The sequence below is a fragment of the Pteropus medius genome, unplaced genomic scaffold, assembly GCF_902729225.1.
Source record: "Pteropus medius unplaced genomic scaffold, Ma_sr-lr_union100, whole genome shotgun sequence".
Lineage (NCBI taxonomy): Eukaryota > Metazoa > Chordata > Mammalia > Chiroptera > Pteropodidae > Pteropus > Pteropus medius.
In genome coordinates, this window is record NW_024344371.1 from 2,025,893 (window position 1) to 2,046,848 (window position 20,956).

The following is a 20,956-nucleotide window of genomic DNA, read 5'->3' on the forward strand; positions in this document are numbered from 1 at the left end:
CTGTTCAGTTGAGGCACCTAGTTTGTCAGGCTGTCATCATTTCTTGCTGGGATTACTGGTTACGTTATAGACTGTCATACTAGTTCTCCTCCATTCCCATCCTTATTTCTACAGCTGAGTAATCTTTTCAGTTCCATGCTTGAAGTACTTTATTGAGTCTCCATTGCCTTCAGGATAAAGTTCAAACCTCTTAACAATTTTTATAAGGACCTTCATGATTTTACCTTGGTTTATTATCCAGCTTTGTTTCTTTCCACTTGGCATCTTTTATTCTATTCCCTTAGTGTGTCATTATCTCTTGCCTCTGGGCCTTTTTACTATAAATACTCTTCTTTCTTTTTGCTTTGTCCCTTCCTCTTTCTTATTCTAGGCTCTTCATATTTCGGTTTAGGAGTCACTTTCTCCAGGAGGTCTTCTCTTACCTCCCACATCAAGGTTAAGTGTCCCTGTAGTATTTTACTAAGTCTCCGAGTTCAGGAACCAATTTGTCTTGTTCAGACTTGACTCCCATTGCTTAGTATTTATTGAGTAAATTAATGTAAAGTTAGTACTTCTCAGACTTTTTCACTGACAGAAAGGAGAACATCTACCCTCTAGGCCAGCGGTCACCAACCTTTTTGGCACCAGAGACTTATGTGGTGCTCCTATGAGAATCTAATGCCTGACGATCTGAGGTGGAGCTGAGGCAGTGATGCTAGCGCTGGGGAGAGGCTACAGATACAGATGAAGCTTTGCTTGCTGGCCCGCCGCTCACCCCCTGCTATGTGGCCCAGTTCTTAACCGGTACCAATCCCTGGCCCGTGGTTGGGGACCCTTACTCTATGGGTATACAAAGGCACCTGCTAAAAGGATCAGAGTTTCTTAAAGTTTTGTAATTTTTTTTCCCATTTAAAAATATTTTTTCTGGTCAAATGACTAGTTAACAAAAGTAAATTTAATAAACATGCTCTAATTGTAAGTCACTGTATTAAGGACATGAAAATAAGAACTGGTTTTAGCTTACACAATATATACAGTTGAGCTGCATATATTTTATTTTATAAATTTCAGCAATTTTAAAATTTTGTTTTATTTTTACCAGTTTAAATAGAAAAACTTTCTTATTAGTTAAATTATATAATGTTCCCATAAATCGCCGACTGAAATAAACACTACTGAAATACGTGTCATGATACACCACCAAATTTCATTTCTCTCAGTTTTATCATTCCATTGCTTTTCTCTTTTCGATTGCAGATTCTTTCTTCAGTTATGTGATTAATGCTGATTTTGTTACATGTGATTTGGTTAACTTGAAGCACCATTCCTTATTTTATAAAACATTTTAAGTTGAAATTACTCCCTTCTTTAATGATTTAAAATTTGTATTTACAACCTCTAAGGACTAAGACTCAAACCCCTTTCTACTTGCTTCTGTTCCAGCACTGCCATGCTTGTTCAGTGATTGTTCAGTAACTCTATCTTCAGTTTAAATTAGAGGGAATTTTTTAGAGCTCTTCTACAAAGCTTTTAGTGTAATTTTTTTTTAATTTCAAGTATTTTTGCTTTAATTGTATCTTGATATTTAGATAGCAACAAAAATGATAGAAAGACATCACTTTCCAAATGGAGCTCTGCATTCTTTATTCAGTATACATTGGAAATTCAAGTAAATAAATCTTAACACTCAAATTGTTCTATGGCAGTAGGAGCACAATATGTATGTCATGTGCTGGACTTGTTTAGTGGTAATAAGAAAACATATGCCTTTAAGGGAGATGGACTTTTGATTGCACACATATGTATTCAGACACAGTAAAACAACATACCTTGAACTCTGTGTAGTGTTTTCAGCAAAAGCTGTGTCTTCTCAGAATGGATCAAGTTTAGGGCCAAAAAAAAAAAAAGATGTTTTCAGGTGAGCAAAGGGTATTTTAATTTGACAGAAAAAAAATAGAGAGTGACATCGGTGAGATGACAGGCTAGGCAGTCCCAACACTTGTCCCCCCACAAAAACAAAGAACCGCCGATGAAAACACCTCTAAGGGCAGGTCTGGAATACTGTGAAGAAGTTGCAGCAATCCAGTGGAGCATAAAAACAGAGTACAGCCACATAGGAAAGCATAGGGAGAATTTTCCTTACATCACCTCATCCTCTAGTCACAGAGCTTGACACCAAGGGAGATTCCCTTGGCTATGACCTCCTTTTAGAAGAGAAAAGAATAGCAGACAGGCTGCAGCAGCTTTCACCACTATCATCAAGGAACTTAGTAGTCTCACGCCTGCCATGGACACCTTCAGCTTTTGCCAATGAGGACCTTCACAATCTTTATCAACACTGATTTCACTTGACAGAGCTGCCCAGATTCCACCCCACTGAGCTTCTCTGGAGTAGCCTCCACTGTATCTCCCCTTCCTTAACCCCAAGAATAGAGCCACTGCAGCACCCCCCACATGGGGTCCGGAGCCACCTCTTTGGTCCTTCCTGTTCCCAGGCTGGAGCTGTTATCACCCTCTTTACCCAACTCCTGATCCTGGTACCACTGTGTTCAAGCCCCAGGTCCTGGCTCTACAACCATTCCATTTGCACCCATGCAGTGGTGCTGCAGCTGATCTGCTTGTGCCTGCGCCCCAGGGACTGGTGCTGCTGTGCATGTGCCCGGCACACCCATCTCCAGGACACTGGTACCACCACTGAACTCATGTACATGCCCTGATGTCAAGAGAGATACTCTTGGCTACAGCTCCCCACACTGGCGAAAAGTGTAGTAGAAGGACCCAGCAGCACTTAAAATCATCTAATTAGAAGAGAGAATAACCACAAAAAAAACAAAATAGTGAAGAAAGCCTATAAAATTTATGGGATACCATCGAGGGAACCAATATATGCATTATTGGTGTTCCATATGGAGAAGGTGATTAGGGGAGGGGACAGAAAGTTTACTTAAATAATGACTAAAACCTTTCTAAATCTGAAGAGAGAAATGGACATCCAGATTTATGAAGCTCAGATGTTCCCAAACAGGATCAACGCAAAGAAGACCATATTGAGATACATTATAATCAAATTGTCAAAAGTCAAGGACAAAGAATTTTGAAAGCATCAAGAGAAAAGCAATTTGCCACATACAAGAGACCCGCCATAGGACTATCAGAAGGTTTCTTAGCAGAAACCTTGCAGGTCAGCAGATAGCGAGGTAATATATTCAAAGAGCTAAAAGATGAAACCTACCAACCAAGAATACTATACCTGGAAAAATTATTCTTTAAATAGGAAGGCAAGATCAAGTCCTTCCCAGACAAACAAAAACTGAAGGGAGTTTGTCACCATTAGGTCTGCTATTCAAGAAATACTTAAGGGGGTTCTTCAAATTGAGGCAAAAACTTGCTAAACATCAACGTGACAGTAAATGAAAGCATAAATAAAAATTTTGTTAATGGATGCACAATATAAGAAGCAAACTCTGACTACCAGAACACAAATGCAGGGCAGGAATAAAAGCGTAGAGTTTTTCTATGCAAATTGTTATCAACATAAAGCAAATTATTATAACCACAAGATATTTTATGCAAACCTCAAGCTAACCAAAAATATAGAACCTATAATAGATATACGAAAGATAAAGAGAAAAAAATCAAAGCAAATTACTAGGAAAAACTGTCAGATAACAAAGGAAATCAGCAAGAGAGAAAGAGAGGAACAAAACATCTGTATGACGGACAGAAAACAGTTAACAAAATGGCCACAGTAAGTCCTCACCTGTCAACAGTTACTCTTAACTCTAATGGATTAAATTCACCAATCAAAAGATACAGAATGGTCAAGTGGAATTAAAAAAAACAAGATCAAGCAGTATACTGTCAACAAGATACTTTAAATTTAAAGACACACACAGGCTGAAGATGAAGAGACAAAAAATATGTTGTATGCAAATGGTAACCAAAAAGAAAGAGATTGCATTCATATCAGACAAAACAGACTTTAAGTCAAAAACTGACTTGACACAAATTTCATTACATAATGATAAAAGGGCCAATTCAACAGAAAAAAATCATTATGAATGTATATGCACTGAACATCAGAGCACATAAAGTAAATATTGACAGATTTGAATTCACAAATTGACAGCAATACAATAATAGTAAGGGACTTGAATACCCAACTTACAGTAATGGGTAGAAAAACAATGAATAACTCACTTGAACAGTGTGCTGTGAATCAAATGGACCTAACAGACATGTACAGAAATTACATCTAACAGCAGAATTATTCACATTCTTCTCAAGCAGATACAGAACATTCTTCAGGATAGATCATGTTAAGTCACAAAACAAGTCTTAAATTTAAGAAAATCAAAATACCAAGTATCTTTTCTGACCACAATGGAATGAAATCATAAATCAGTAAAAGCAAGGAAATGGGTAAATTTACAAATGCATGGACTAAACAACACACTTTTGAGCTACCTTGGGTCAAATAGAATCTTAAAAGAAGATTTTAAAAGTGTCTTGAAACAAAAGAAAACAAAAACCAAACATACTGAAACTTAATGGGATGCAGCAAAAGCAGTACTAAGATGTTTATAAGTGACAGATGCCAGCATTAAAAAGGAATATGGATATGGCACATATATACAATGACGTATTAGCCATAAAAAAAGATGAAATTTGCCATTTGCAGCAACATGGATAGATCTTGAGATTATTACGCTAAGCGAAATAAGTTAGAAAAAGTTGAGAATCATATGATTTCACTCATGTGAGATATAAAACTGAAAGCAACAAATGAACAAGACAAAAACTCAAAGATGCAGACAACAGTTTAGTGGTTACCAGAGAGAAAGTGGGGAGGTAGGGAGTTAGATAAGGGTAAAGAGAATCAAATATATGGTGATGTAAGGAGATTTGACTTTGGGTGGTGAACACAGTGCAATATACAGATGACATATTATTGAATTGTACACTTGAAACCTATATAGTTTTATTAATCAACTTCACCTCAACAAATTTAATAAAAAAAAGGAATACAGATCACAAATAACCTAACTTCACAGGTCAAGGAACTAGAAAAGGAAGAAAACCTAAGCCTAAATTTAGCAGACGGAAGAAAATAATAAAGACTAGAGCAGAAATTGAGAATAGAGAAAAACAATAGAACAATGGAAACAATAAAACTAAGTTGTTTTTTTTGAAAAGATAAACAAAATTGACAAATCCTTAACTAGAATAAGAAAAGAGAGAAGGCTCAAATAAATAAAACAAGAAACGGAAGAGGTGACATTACAACAGAGCGTTAGACAGTTATGACTATTATGAATAATTATATACAAACTGTATAACCTAGAAAAATGGTTAAATTCCTAGAAACATACAACCTACCAGAACTAAATCAAGAAGAAATAGAAAGCCTGAACAGATCAATAATAAATAAGGAATTTGAATCAATAAGAAATCTCCCAACAAAGAAAAACCCCAGACCAGATGGGTTCATGGGCGAATTCTACCAGAAATTCAAAGAAAGATTAATAACAATCTTTCTCAAATTCTTTTCAAAATATAGAAGAGGGAACACTTCCAAACTCATTTTGTGAGACCATCATCCCCCTGATATCAAATGAGGCACAGACACTTCAGAAACTACAGGCCAATATTCCTGCGGAATATAGATGCAAAAAAATCCTCAATAAAATTCTAGCAAACTGAACTCAACAGCACTTTAAAAGGGTCCTATAGCATCATCAAGTAGGATGTATCTCTGGGTTGCAAGGATGGTTTAACATAAATCAATCAATATAGTGTAATACATGAACAAAATGAAAAGAAAAATAAAAACACAGTCATCTCAATAGATGCAGAAAAAGCATTTAACAAAGTCAATATTCATTCATGGTTAAAATTCACAACAAAATAGTTATAGAAGGAACGTACCTCACCGCAATAGAGGCATATACATATTCCACAGCTAACATCGTAATCATTGGGGAAAAATTAAAAGCTTTCCTTCTGAGATCTGGTATAAGGTATAACACAAGGATTCCTATCTCACTAGTTCTTTTCAGCATAGTACTGGAAGCCCTAGCCAGAGCAATTAGAAAAGAAAAATAAAAGGCATTCAAATTAGGAAGAAGTAAAATTGTCTCTTTTGCAGATGCCATGATCATGATTATATACATAGAAAACTAAAGACTCAACCAGAAGAAAAAAATGTTAGAACTAATGAATGAATTCAGTACAGTTTCAGGATACAAAATCAACATACAAAAAATTCATTCATTTTGAGCAGCGCACCCAGGAGGCTGGGCCTGCCGGACAAGATGGAAATCCGCGGCCATGGCAGCCTTCGAGGCTCTCTGCAAATTTTATTCAGGGCAAATGATGTGACGGTGGTTACATTAGTGGGGGAAGACAAAATAGAAACAAATACTATGAAAACAGCAAGCAGGTTTTTGGCCGCCACCAATGGGTTATATATATGCTAGTGAAATGAATGGCAAAACATTCTGGGATGTCGATGGAAGCATGGTGCCCCATGAATAGAATCGTTGGCTTCACTGCATGACTCATGATTCTCCAACAACAAAACCATGTACTCAGAAGTTTATTTGGACAAACCATAAATTCAACGTGAATAGCACTCCAGAACAATATGTACCTTATTCCACTGCTAAAACTATTAAGGAGCGAGTCCCACCTGTCTTTTACAAGTAAAGACAATGCAAAATAATTTAAACTTGTAAAATATGGCACTTTTTGTGTAATTGCACTTTTACTGCTTACTATTAACTCAATTAAAATTGTTTGAATAAAAAATCAGCCATTTTTTTACACAGAAAAAATGAACTATTGAAAAGGAAATTAAGAAAATGATCCTATTCACAATAGCAACTAAAAAAATAAAATATTTAGGAATAAGTTTAACCAGAGAGAGAAAAGATTTGTACACTGAAAACATCACTGGTGAAGAAATTTAAAGACAAATAATTGGAAAGATCCTGCGTTCATGGATTAAAACAATATTGTTCAGATGTCCATACTACCCAAAATGACCTACAAATTCAGTGTAATTCCTATCAAAATCCTAATGGACTTTATAGAAGTAGAAAAAACAGTAATAAAATTTGTATGGAACCACAAAAGACCCAAAATAGCCAAAGAAAGTTTGAGCTAGTTGAACAAAGGTGGAAGAGCATCATACTAGTTGATTTCAACTTATGTTACAAAGCTACAGTAATCAAAACAATATGGTACTGGCATTAAAAAAAAAGACATGTAAACCAATAGAAAATATAGAGAACCCAGAAAGAAATCCATGCACCTACAGTCAACTACTCTTCAGGAAGGGTGCCAAAAACATGATGGGGAAGGATAGTCTTTTCAGTGATGGTGTTGGAAAAATTGGGTATCTACATACAGAAAATGAACTGTGGGCCTTCTCACACACCATATGCAAAATCAACTCGGAATGAATTAGAGACTTAAATGTAATACATGAAACTGTAAAACTATTAGAAGAAAACATAAGAGAAAAGCTTGACATTGGTCTGGAAAATGATTTTTTTGGATATGACACCAAAATCACAGGATATGAAAGCAAAAATAGAAAACTGGGATTTTATTAAACTAAAAAGCTTCTGTACAGCAAAGGAAACAACATGGTGAAAAGGCAACTTGGAATGGGAGAAAATATTTGCAAACTGTATATCAGCTAAGGAGTTAATATCTAAAATACTTCAATAGCAAAAGAAATTTCAAGATTGATTCAGGATTTTTTGTTACGATATTTGAATGAAACCAGTTTATTACAGATACTTAGAAGAAATATTGGTTCAATCTGGTTTGACATTTGAAACAAGTTGGGGAGCAATTTTCTTACCAACATCAGATAACTCTTTCCCAGAGGGCAGTTTTACTTCTAAGATCCTAGGCAATGTCCCACATCACTGCCATCTGTGCCATCCCCTCTGTTGCCCCATAAGTTACTCAGAGTGAATTATATTACTTCTGAGTAATGTTTTTTAACTGATTTTTAAAAATAAGATCAAGTTAATAGTTACATATTATACTCCTTTTTTTGATATATATGTCATCTTTCCAGCTTTGCATCATTTATATCATATTGTAAAAATTTCAAGGAAAATTTTATTTGTGTAAGTAGCTGTTACAAAAGGAAATTTAAACATGAAATTAATCTTTTCTCTTTATACATTGTTTCTCAGAAATACTGATAAATTCTCCATTTTAAATTCAAACCACAGCAAATCAAATCGTAGAATTTTTCTGATTAGAATATCAGAAAAAATATTAAATAAAAAGCATTTCTTTTAAAAGGAAAGTTGACTTCCTATGTAGTTCACATTTTGTTCAAGAGATGGAATCGTATCTATTAAATAAATTATTAAAGTCTCCATGACATGTGTTTAGAGGATTAGTATTTCATGCCCAGCAGGACAAGTCAGTAGTACAGACCAGGCCACATAATGCAAATTGTAAGTTGTTTCCCTTTATTCTTGTTTGTTAAAAGAATTATAAGAAGCATAGGTTCTTTTTGTTTAAATTCACATTTAAAATATGACTAGAATAGTTTTGTAAAATTTATATTATAATTTATACTTTGTTTTGATACACATTTTTACTTAGAGAAGAGTATTATTGTATGTATAAATTAATATTGAAAATATGTTGGCTTAATATTTCCCTTATGCTTATTTTTATGTATATTACAGTATTGTCTCATAAACTACATAGAAAGTGTTCTTTTGTAACAAAATGGCAAGTAGAACTTAGGTGAGTTTTACAGCGCTTTCAAGTCAGAATGGATCTGCTCTTGCTTTTACTATGTAAGACTATAATTTTGTCATTTTCTTTCTATGACCAATTTATCTGTAGAAATTTACCACTATTATTGAAGCTTGAATTTTGACAAAAAATAGTATCTTTTACAAATTTACCTTTTGCAAATATATATATTCATTTCTAAATATATAGTAAAGATAGCTACTAAAGGTAGTTAAATATAAGTAACAAATAATTATTAATATTAGGTAACCTAACTTTTTGTTATTTTTTGGTGAAAGATTATGCCTTGTACTCTTTTTTGCTTTGCATTTTGTCTTTAGGTAATTCACATAGAGGATTATATTGCTCACAGAAACCTTATCTATATTTAATCAAGCATTGCTAATGAGCATCAACATACTGTTTTATAGAATACTTTTTTAAACTTTTGTTTATTAACTTTTCAAACATGGCATATAGGGATGTACCATTGATTTTGGTTTCTCAGCATAGTGTTAAAACGAACTTTAGACTATTTCAAAAAGTATCTTGAATAGAAAAAATTATTCGTTTTATGATTTATATATTTATTCTGAAGAAAGCTAGAATCAGTTCCTATCTTTTGATGTATATAAAAGCTAACCCATAAAATATTTTTTCATAATAGACATAGTGAGCTATATTACTTTGCTCACATAGCTTTCCCTTATTTTTTATATTGCAGGTTGGCATGTAAGAAAGCAGTATTGCTTGGTGTTTAAGACGATGGGCTCTGGAGTCAGAATGCCTGGGTTCAAATGCAGGTTCCACCGTTTCCTAGATTGGTGCTTTAGACAAGTCAATTACTCTCTTGGCCTTAGTTTTCTTATCTAAAGACTAAGATAATACACAGTACTCAACTATCATAAAATTCTTTGAGCTTTAAAGTTTAAAATGGAAAAAATTATAACAGTGCCTGACAGGAAGCAATAGGGTTTCATGTTTAACATTTTAGGCTCAGGGATCAGTGCGTCTGCATTCAAAACAGGATACTGTCACTAAATAATAATTTTAAGATCTTGAAAATTCTGCTTACTCTTTCTGAATTTCAATACCCATATCTATAAAACTGGGTTGTATTGAGGTTGTAGCTTTGTGCTGTTAAATAGGGATTTTGAAGGTCCTCCTTAAGGGTAATATGCATTTTAAAATAGCATTTAGTTGCCTGCAGTGGATGATCTAGAATGTTTGAAAAAAGTAGGTTTATGTGTAGGTAGATTAACCATAATTTCAGAAATAGTTATTCAGAATGGCTTTATAAGCAGTTTCATAATATAAATAAGACTTTAGGGGTAAATTCCTATTTTATATTAGTGAGGTCTAAGCCAGTATAATTTTATTCCGTTTTTTAATGGTGTTATAGCATTCATGTTTTTAGTTTAATGCAGTATATTTTTTATTGCAGTTTTATACACAACTGGGCTTTTGTCAAATATTTTTATACTTAGAACTGTTATTGGCCAACTTCTAGTATCATGTCATTTGAAATAATAAATATTATTTTAATAAGGATGATAATAAAAATCTGAAGCTTTCTGATACTTTGTTAGAAATGTTATTTATTTCTTGTCTACAACCATATCACCATTTAAAACTTTTAAATACATGAAATATTTTCAATGAATGTAGGAAATGAGCATTTAGTCAAGTGATAGATAAAAGGGAAGCTGTGTGAGTAGTTTATTTACATTAGGCATTTTCACCTTTTCTTAGTAGGGAAAGATTTTAAAAAAAAAAAATTCGTCCAAAGTCACAGTATATATTTATCTAAAAATTTGTAAAGTAAGAGATTTACTATTAATAAAGCTTAGCACCAATCATTTGTCAGTTCGGTTTGTATTTAGTCAGTGAAATCTTTCACATGGAATAAGATGAGCAGAAGAGAAAACTCCCAAATCTTTTATAACTAACCTGATTTTCACCAGAACACTATACTCATATTTCTCTCCCTTGACTAGGCATCTACACTGAAACGTTCTGCTAACGTTTCTAATGTAACGTGTCAGACACAAAACTCATTATCCACCTTTCTTTCTCTGTTTTCCTCTTATCCCCCATTCCCTAAACCACATACCTTTCTTATCTCTTTTCATTTTTGTTAAGGGTGTTACCCACTGAAGCTAGAAACTTTAAAATTATCCTAAACTTCTCGTCATTCATGTCCTCGACATCTAATAAATTGGGTTATTATAAATTTTCCTTGAACAAAGACTAGAATTCACATCTCTGTCATCACCATTACTCCTTGATTTAAGAACTCATTTTGCCACCGTTTATTCCCTGTCGTATCTCAGTTTTCTCATTGTTTTAAGGAAAGTAGTTCAAGTGCAAAATCTTTAGGATGGCACTCAAGGTTCTTTGACAGTTTGGACCTTGCTTTCATCTCCAGTTACAGCTCCTCTGGTATATTCTTGATCTTTCCTGAACACACATTCATTCATTTACAGACGTTTAGGTGGCATTGTGCCAGGTGCTTTGAGAACGCACAAGTCAATAAGACAGCCATGACTGCCGCCTGTTAGCGCTCATAGACTGCATGCACATTGTTTCTGTGTCTCTCACCATGCTGTTTCACCTGTCCTTTACTGTATTAATCTTTCATGCCCAACTCAAGTGTCACCTCCTTTCTGAAGTGTTTGTAACTTCCCCAGGTATTATTTCTTCTTTGTGTTCCAGTAATACTTTATATTCATACCTCTGCGATAATACTTACCATATCATACTTGTTTATAGTTGATCTTTCTACCTAGATTAAATTTTAAAGTGGGAAGGAGGGAGATGAGAGGAACACAAAAATAAGGATTGAGGCACAGGATAGGAAGAGGCAAAAAGGGAAGGAGAGAAGGAAAACAGGAGAAGCAGTATGAGCAGTAGTTAAAAGGACAGAGCCTGACAGGGTTTGAATCCTGACTCTTCTTAATAGCTGGCATGTTGTTTAATTTCTTCATATCACAATTTATAATGGGGATTATAATAGTATAATGGTGAAGATTAAGAGTTAACATACGTAAAGTGCTTAAAACAATAAATAGCACATAATATTTGCTATATGTGCTTGTTACTATTTTTATTAGCAATAACTAGCTTTCTTAAATCAGGTGAGCTATGTTTTCTCATTGAGTTTTCTAAGAAATGGAAGATTTTTTTTTAGGCTGCCTTTTCTCTAATGCTGTTTGTTCACTTAAGGCATCAAATTTCTTAGTGTGTTTTGGGCCTGAGCTAGAAGGAGCTCCTATACTTATTTGCTATTTACAGAGTAATATCGAATATAGGTATATGGAGCATTTTGCTTCTTCGTAAAATATATGGAGCATTTTGCTTCTTTATACCAGATTCTGTCCTGCTTCTGACATTCCTAGGTTTTAGAAAGCCTGATGATAATTCTTCTGTCTTCATTTTTACCTCATCCTTCCAGCTTGATGCATACCACTGTTTTTATGTCATATACTTAGATCCTTTTATTAAAAGACTGTTCTCTTTCCTGATTATTCTTCAGCCTGATAACAGGACGGGCAGGGCTAATGTCTGGGCATAACTTCTTGGTCCTAGTAGCAGGACCTGTTCCTCTGCGCCAGCCTGATACTCAGACAGCAGTTCCACCACTCCCGCCCCCTCCTCCCCTCGCGCTCACGGCCCCTCCCTCACAGTACCACCCTCTGCGCCTTCCCCTACCGCAGTGCTGTCGCCCCAGCTTTCAATAGGTAGAATGTCATGTCAATTCTATGCCTGGGATGCTTGGCTTTCACAAATAATGAAAATTTAGGAGATTAAAGCACTCATGGACTGGTTGGTGACTTCGTTTTACACAAAAGAGTTAGATGCTAATTGTCCTGGCTCTTTTTGATTAAAGAAATTATATTGGAGATGACATTTTAGTTGCTACTTGAGCAGTGGAGGAAGAATGAGTAGGTCATAGGTTGTAGAGGGTATTTGAAGCCTACGATTCATTCTCAGTTAATACTTAATATTATATGTAAGGCACCGGGGATCCAAAAATTTCATTTCTATTAACTCCAAATAACATGTAGTGACAAATAATGCAGACGTTGAAAGGAAAGAGAGATTGCCGAGGATTGTAGAAATCGAAGACTTTGTTCTCACACTACAAAATCCCCTTGGATGATTTCATGTATTCTCTTGAGATCGGATTATCTTGAGAATGTGGTAGTTCGTCATTAAAAGAGTTTCACTGAGTTTCTGGACTACAAAGTGATCTCCTGTCTCTGGACCTTTGTACATGCTGTTTCTTCTACCTGGAATAGTGTTAACTTGGCTAATTCTTACTAATCCTTAAGATATAATCATACAGGCCATAACTTTCAGAAATGCTTACTTGATCTTTCAACACTGGATTAAGTGTTTCCATGGGTCTCACAGCCTCCATTCTTCCCCCTACTTGTAGCCTTTATTGCTCCATTTCATGACTGTCTTCACCAGCCTGTTCATGGAAGACAGGAACTGTGTCTATGATAATGCCTGATGTATGGCTGCTGCTCAACAATACTGGTTGGTTGAGTGGGTGAGTGGGATACAGTAGAGACGAGACTTGGTCATTCTAGGCAAGGGGAAGTGGATGAACAAAAACAAGGTGTGTGGTAATACATGTAGCTGATTCTGAGGCGATGATTAGAGCCATCTAATTGGTGTATAATGTGAAAAGAGAGGCTGGAGCTGTGAACACCAGGTTAAGAAGCCAAAGTTTGTTTTAATAAGGGGCATTAAAGCTTTTAGAGATAAGAATAATAATAAACGTTCTCACAAATTTGATTAATATATCCATGCATAGAAAATAATTTTTTCTAATTCACGAATTAAACGTAACTGCCTATTTTGTAGACTCCTGTCTTTTAAGATTGTTTCAACATAATTTATATGGAAACTTAGAAGATTTAAATAAATGCCTTTATTGAACAACTCATTGAACTGCAGTTTGTTTTTATAAACTAAACTCTTGTGAACTATGACAGTTTAAAAATGTAATTCAAAGAAGGCAGTGATCTAACATTTCTGTGGGGGTTTCCTTCTTATTTGTAGCGTAAAGAAGAATAAATGCTTACAGCTGTGACTTTTTTTTCTCTAGTATCTCCAGAGGCAGTTGGATTTTTGTCAGCTGTTGGGGTGTTTATTATCTTGATGCTGCTCCTTTTTCTCTATATTAATAAGAAGTTCTGTTTTGAAAATGTTGGCGGTTTTCCAGATCTTGGTTCAGGATACAGTACAAGGAAGAATTCACAAGATAAAATTTGTAAGTATCATCACTGCTTCACTTGTTTGTTCTTTATATCTATACTACCCTATTATTTTTTTAAATATATAGTAAAAAGGTTGGTTTTGACGTATTGTAAATTAACATTTGAGCCACTGTTCTATGAGAGTAAAAAATCTATTAAGTAAATTATTTTCAGTTATCTTTCTGTTGCTCACAAATTGCTAATATGTTACATAAAGATTAATTACACACTTTCACAAAATAACATTTTTATTTTTCATATATAAGGTTTGCTTTTGAGATTATAAGTAGACATGCTTTAACAAGGAAGTATCTTGTTGCTTTATATAGATTAAATATATTGTCCAAATAACTCTCTGGAGAGCTTTTTTCCTGTTTCCCTAGAACACTTTTGAAAGTATTCACCCTTTTCTTTACCTACTGTTGACTTCTCAGCTGATAGATAATTTTATTGTTTGCAGAAAGTGTTTTCTTTAGTAATTTAGTATATGGTTAAAGTCCGATTATAAAAATTAGTGTTCCTCTTCCTCCCTTGGCACCATAGACATTATATCACTTACTATGACTTGATATACTAGGAAAGATGAGGGCTGTAATGTTCTTTCCCTTATGGAAAGGTTTTCTTTGGTGTTATTAAAATTTTTTTTCTTTCTATTAAATTTATTGGGGTGACAGTGGTTAATAAAATTATATGGGTTTCAAGTATCCAAAGAGTTCTTTATTTGCTGTTTCCAAAGACCGGCTTGTATAAATGGTGGCAGGAGCAAGTCGACAATTGTAAAAGCAAGGAAGAATCTTGAGGAGCTCTAGCAGAGGAGCTTTGCTTTTCTTATCTGTGTACATACATTCGAGAGATGTCTTCTCTTCCGATAACTTAAAAAAATGATAGCTTCATTGTTTATAAAAACCTGTTCATTGTTGAATTACATCTCTGACTTGCATTAGGGAACTATAGTACTGGGTGTGGTTTTGATTTGATTAAATTTAGGGTTTCTCATACTTAAGTCCTGCTGTTTTATCATGTGTATAGAATGAACTGGTTAAAGAGATCTCTTTGGGCAGCCTCCAGTAATTCTCCGGTTCAGCTTTTCTGGTGTGTTTGGTCTCATCACCCCTTTACACTCTTAAAATTTATCGAGGACCCCAAAGAGCTTTTGTTTATGTGAGTTGTATCTATTGATATGTAGCATATTAGAAGTTAAAACTAAGAAGTTTTAAAAAATATTTTTAATCAATTCGTTAAAAAAAGCAATAAGCCTATTACATGTTAATATAAATAACACTTTTTAATTAAATAATATATTTGTTATGGGAAGAGGGACATTGTCTGGCATTTTTGGAATTTCCCTTCAACCACCAGCACAGAAGGAAGAAACAGCTGGATTCTCATATCTGCTTCTGCATTCACTGTGTCATGTAGCCTCCGGAAGACGGCAGTGTCATTTGTGAGCAAGTGGAAGTGGCAAAGCTAAATATCTCAACTGTTATCATAAAAATTGTTTTGACTTTGAGGATCTATTGGAAAAGTCTCAGGAACCTTCTTAATTTTTCTGAGCCGTGGTTTATTTCACTTATTTAATAGGTATAATAGTATCTACTTCCTAGAGTTATTATAAGATCAAGTAAGACGGAATTTGTAAATCATAATGCTTTGCATGTCCTAGCTACTGAGCAAATGTTCGCCCTCTGCCTTTCCCCATTCTAACCTCTGCGCAACTGTTTAGATATTTTTTCCTTAATATTTTTCTTAATTTGAAATGATATTGGTAGTTTGTTAATAAGATATAGTAGTTCCCCTATATAAAGTATTAATAAATGAACTGAAAGTATATAATAAAAATCCTTTTTATACTTCTTCTTGCAGGTATAGAATTAAAAACCAATAGTATTTGAGGGGAAAATATTGTCTTGCTGCTGTTATGATAGCTATGGAGTAGGAAAAAGTGTCATTATATTTAAGCCACGTGGTTTGATTTTTCTTTTTTTGGAAGAGTCTTTGCTTCAACACGTTTCCGCCAATGCATAGTGCATTTACAGAAAGATTTAAAAAGCCACAATGTGAAATACTAATATTGAGCTCATGAGTAGCGACATTTAAGTAAATGTTAAATTCAGATTCCAAAGTAGTTATTTTAAGAAGAGAAAATTTCATTATTGCACCTTTTAGGGACAAGGAGATAGAAAATGGCATTTTTCAGAAATTTTCAGCAGAATCTGCCTTCAATGTCTTCTCTGATGGACACAATCAGTAATGTCGTAGAAGATTTGACCACTGCCGTTGGGGAAGTCAGCTATGCTTTAAGTGACTCAGTTGCTGAACAGGTAACCAGTATGATAAATGGCTTTCGCCCAGAAGACGAGAGCTCTGCAGCAGCAGAAGCTGTCGATACTTCTAAACAAGGAAATGCCGTGTCACCAGAAGTCTCCGAAAACACTAAGTGTCAGAAAACACAATCCAATTTAGAGCACAGAGCAAATCAAAGAGCTTATTGTAGTACTTCAGTTTCACAAAGGCAAGATCAAGGAATAAATGAAGAAAGAATATTTAAACATATTGATGATAGGCAGCAGACTCTGTCAGACAATCAAGAGACTGATAATGCTGGTGATTCTTTGAGAGACCATGTGAGTGATGGCAGGACATCAGTTATCAAGCAGAATGCAAAGGCTGGATCTACTTGTCAAGAACTTGGACATACTGACAGATATAAAAAAATAGGATTAGGAATTTCCAGTCATGGTAAGAATGATTTAAAAGAGGTAAGGTATCAAGAAATGAAAGAAAATCATATAAGGAAAGCTGAAAAACATATTAAAAGTAAAGGATCCAAGGGGAATGAGCGTATAGGAAATGAATGTTCTCCAAAAGATATTTTGGCAAGCAATAGACAGTTGATACAGAAACCCATTATGAAAGAAGACATGCATCTAGCACCATCAACTAATTCTAAAGATAAGTTACATGGAAAAATCAAAGAACAAATAAATCCAACAAAATGCTACAAAGTGGAAGGAGTTATAAAAACAAAGAAAAATGAAGCCATTTCTGCCAAGGAAGAAACAGCAAAGAGTAGAGATGAAAAATATTCTAAGATAATACCAGAAAAAGGTGAGGTCTCCTAATGTGGGTTTGAGTGATAAAATTTCTCTTGATTTATTTTTTTAATTAGGAAAACACCATCCACATTTCTGAATTTTCCTGTTACATGCTTATATATCTATTTTAAGACTTTCTTTACTGGAAGACTTTTTTAAAGTAATTCATTTTTTTTCTTTTTTCTCATGGTCATTTCAAGACCATTTATATTATTCGTACACCTCTTAGTTAAGTATTGCTTCTGGTTCCTACATTATTTGGCCAATTTTTCATCAGCCTTAATTTTTCTTAATGTCCATTTATTTTACAACCAGAAACTCAATGGTTTTCTTAAGTAGCGTGCATGCTTTAGTTGGAGTTTATTTGGTGTGCAATAGTGCATTTTAAAATTTTATATTTTTGTAACTAACACCAAAATCCTTTATACAATGTTGCTCTTCAAGTCTGTCCCAGTAACTATCTATATTAACTGTTTTATCTTTTTCTTTCAGAGCAGATTTTATTTTAAGTAACATGCTTCAGGATATGTGTCTATCTGTTTAGCCATACATTAAGAATTTTATATGTCTATTGTGTGTTTACGTGAACAAATCTATTATTATTCATGAGTTCTCTGTGTAGAATTAAGATTCCAGCTAAGCATTTGTACTTTTCAATCACAATATTTGTGACAGTTTTCAAAACAATTAGCCAACAGTTACTTGGTTTTGGTTGCAGAATTGCTTCATACTGCTAGTAATTACTTCTGGTAATACCGTCATTTCCATTTATTGCTGATCTGATCATAAGGTCAAAAGTACACTGGCTTTTATTTACAAAATATGCACCTGGAACTTTTCTATAATTTTAGATTCTCATAAAATAACAAAAATCTGAGTAACAGTAGATATGAGGAAGACTTTTTTAGTTCTGCTACATGACTTTATATGTAGTAGAGATCTGCTATTTATCAATTATATAATACTTTTTAAATGATTTACTAGAGGCTTATCCAGAATGAATGAGCTAACTAAAGAGAATCGCCATTTTTTGGAAATACAATCAACCCTATATATCTGTGGATTCCGTATCTGTGGATTCTACCAACCACAGATCGAAATTTTTTTTAATTTTATGCTGTTGCTAACGCATACTTGTATATAGTTATGCCTATGATGATTGCATCTGTACTGAACATGTACAGACTGTTTTTCTTCTCATCATTCTCTAAACAATACAGTACGGCAACTATTTATGTAGCATTTACATTGTATTATTATAAATTGTCAGATCATTTAAAGTATAGAGGAGCATGTGTATAGATTATATGCAAATACTGTATATAAGGGACTTGAGCATCCTTGGATTTTGGTATCTGCAGTGGTTTTTGGTAGTTTTATTACTTGAAGTAGCAAAAATAAAGAAACATACAAAATTAAGTAGAATAGTTTATACATTATTTTATTCAGAAAATAACAGTAGAACATACACTAGTTAGTAATAAATACTTCACAAGTAGCAATATAGAGTTTTTAATTTCGTTTTGATTTGTTTTTATTAAGAAGCCTGCTAGTACCTAAAGAAACCAAATACCTCTCAAGTTTTCCAGATTATAGTCAGGACTAAACTTAAAAATGTTATGTTCTAGAAATTGTTTTAAAAATTATTTGACCCATAGATTATCCTTTCGTATAGCTGAACTGTAATTTACTAGTTCCTGTTTTCTAGGTTCTGATGTAGAGCTTATAAGGTACAGAAAGAGGAGGAAGCATTTCCTTCTCTATTTCTGAATGCAGGGCTTCTCTAGGCGGTATTATATAATAGATGAAGTGTGACTGTAGAATTTCTAGTTATTGTCCTCAGTGCTCTCCTGCTTTAAGACCACCACCATGGTATCCACAAAGTGCCGGCATCTCTGAACCGGGAGTCACAATGCCTGCGTTCTAGACCAGATCTGCCATCATCTCTGCCATCATCTCTGCCATCCAATAGAGCTTTCTGCAATGATGGAAAAGTTCTGTATATCCATATTGCTCCATATAATAACCACTAATCACATATGGCTATTGAGCACTTGAAATATGGCTGGTTAGCACTGGGGAACTGGATTTTAAGTTTTATTATTTTTAATTGTTTGAATAGCTACATGTGGCCAGTGACTACACATTGGGTAATGCAAAATATGACATTGGTTATATTTTCACCCTTTTATTTTACTGGTTTTATTTAACTGAATTAAAAAGTGAGATTTAGATTAGTGACATCCTGGCTTCTTCTAACTCCAAACATTCAGTTTCTATCCCACATTTTAAAATTACTTATTCTGTCTCCCCACTTGAATTTCAAACCTCTATTTCTTTAGTACAAATGATCTCAACTAAGTATAAAGAGAAAAATATCTAGACTGAACTCATAAATTCTACCTTCTGTTGTCTCTTCATCCTTCTAGAGTTAATTTTCAATTCTAAAAGGTTACATCTTAGTTTAAATGTTTCTCGGCATGTTGCAGTTTCAAATTTTTTACCTTTTTAAAAGATAATAACTAGTGCTTTAAAAAATAATAATAAAATTATACTCCCTAAAAATTTTATGTGAAATTTAGGTATATGTAAGGAAAATTTTCCTGGTAATTCTACTGTTCGCAGATAAAGTTTGGTGTATACTTTTCCACACATTTTTGTATGTGCATACAAATATATGCTGCATGTATGGGTGTGTTTATTGCATGTAAGCGTGTATATACATATTTTTCAATGAAACTATAAATATACCTTCTATTTTATAGCCTTCTCTTTTCTCCTAACATGATGTTATAAATTCTTTTCCTGTGAGTACTTGTAAATTCACCTCATTTTTAATGACCGTGTAGTATATCATTGCATAGATATATCATACATAATTTACGTAAGACCCAGTGATGGATGTTTAGGTTATATTTTCTCTTACTATTAAACAGAATGCAGTAAATTGTCTGAAATACATATCTTTGCTCACCTATTAATTATTTTCTCAGGCTGAATTCTTAGAAACGGAACTGGTAAATTCCTACAAATGGATCAAAGACCGTGCAGATTTATAAGTTTGTTGCTCTCTAGAAAAATTTGACCTATTGTAATTTCACCAATAATATCTGTCTGCTCATTTCTCTCTTGCAATCCTAGCACTAAGCATTGCCAGTGTTGAAAAATTTTGGTCAAGATGATAACCAGAAATATCTCGTATCATGAATTATTTGAATCAGGTCTATATGTACTGGCAATACTTAGAACTACCTTTGTGTACTACTGATCCTTTAAAAACAGTTGCATAAGATGGCGAGTTCTTTTATTTTCTTTATGTTTAACATGGTCGGAAAACCTCTGTGACTAACATTATTTATATAATTATAACAATTCAATCTTTATTAAAACTTAATATTTAAATCTTAGCCTACTTAAATTAAAAAATTATAGTTCTCTAATGCTGAAAATTCAGATTGTGTGTGTATTTGTATATATGTTTATATATATCTGTGTGTGTATATGGGTATATATGACATATATATCTTTGTGTATATGGGTGTGTATATATTGCAAATTCTTCATAGTTTATTGCATTACAATTTGATGTGCTTTCTTTGTCATTGCAAATAGATAATTCCTACATGGACAAAGATGAGCATGGTTCATCCTCTGAAAGTGAAGATGAAGCACTGGGTAAATACCATGAAGCCTTATCCAGAACACACAATTCCAGACTACCATTGGCAGATTCCAGACAAAAGAATTATACTTGGGAAACAAGACAAAAATATAGTCCTCTATCTGCAGAGTATGATGGCTACAGTAGTGAAGCATCAATAGATGAAGGTAAGATAG

The 20,956-nt window shown here is 33.9% G+C and overlaps 1 protein-coding gene across 1 annotated transcript in view; it reads left to right on the forward strand.

Annotated features, from left to right (window-relative positions):
• Positions 1-20,956, forward strand: part of SYT14 (synaptotagmin 14) — a 169,226-nt gene that overhangs the window by 36,499 nt on the left and 111,771 nt on the right. Inside the window, exons 3-4 of the mRNA XM_039870318.1 lie at positions 13,874-14,038; positions 20,732-20,947. Coding sequence (XP_039726252.1) covers positions 13,874-14,038; positions 20,732-20,947 — 381 coding nt within the window. The remainder of the gene's footprint in view (positions 1-13,873; positions 14,039-20,731; positions 20,948-20,956) is intronic.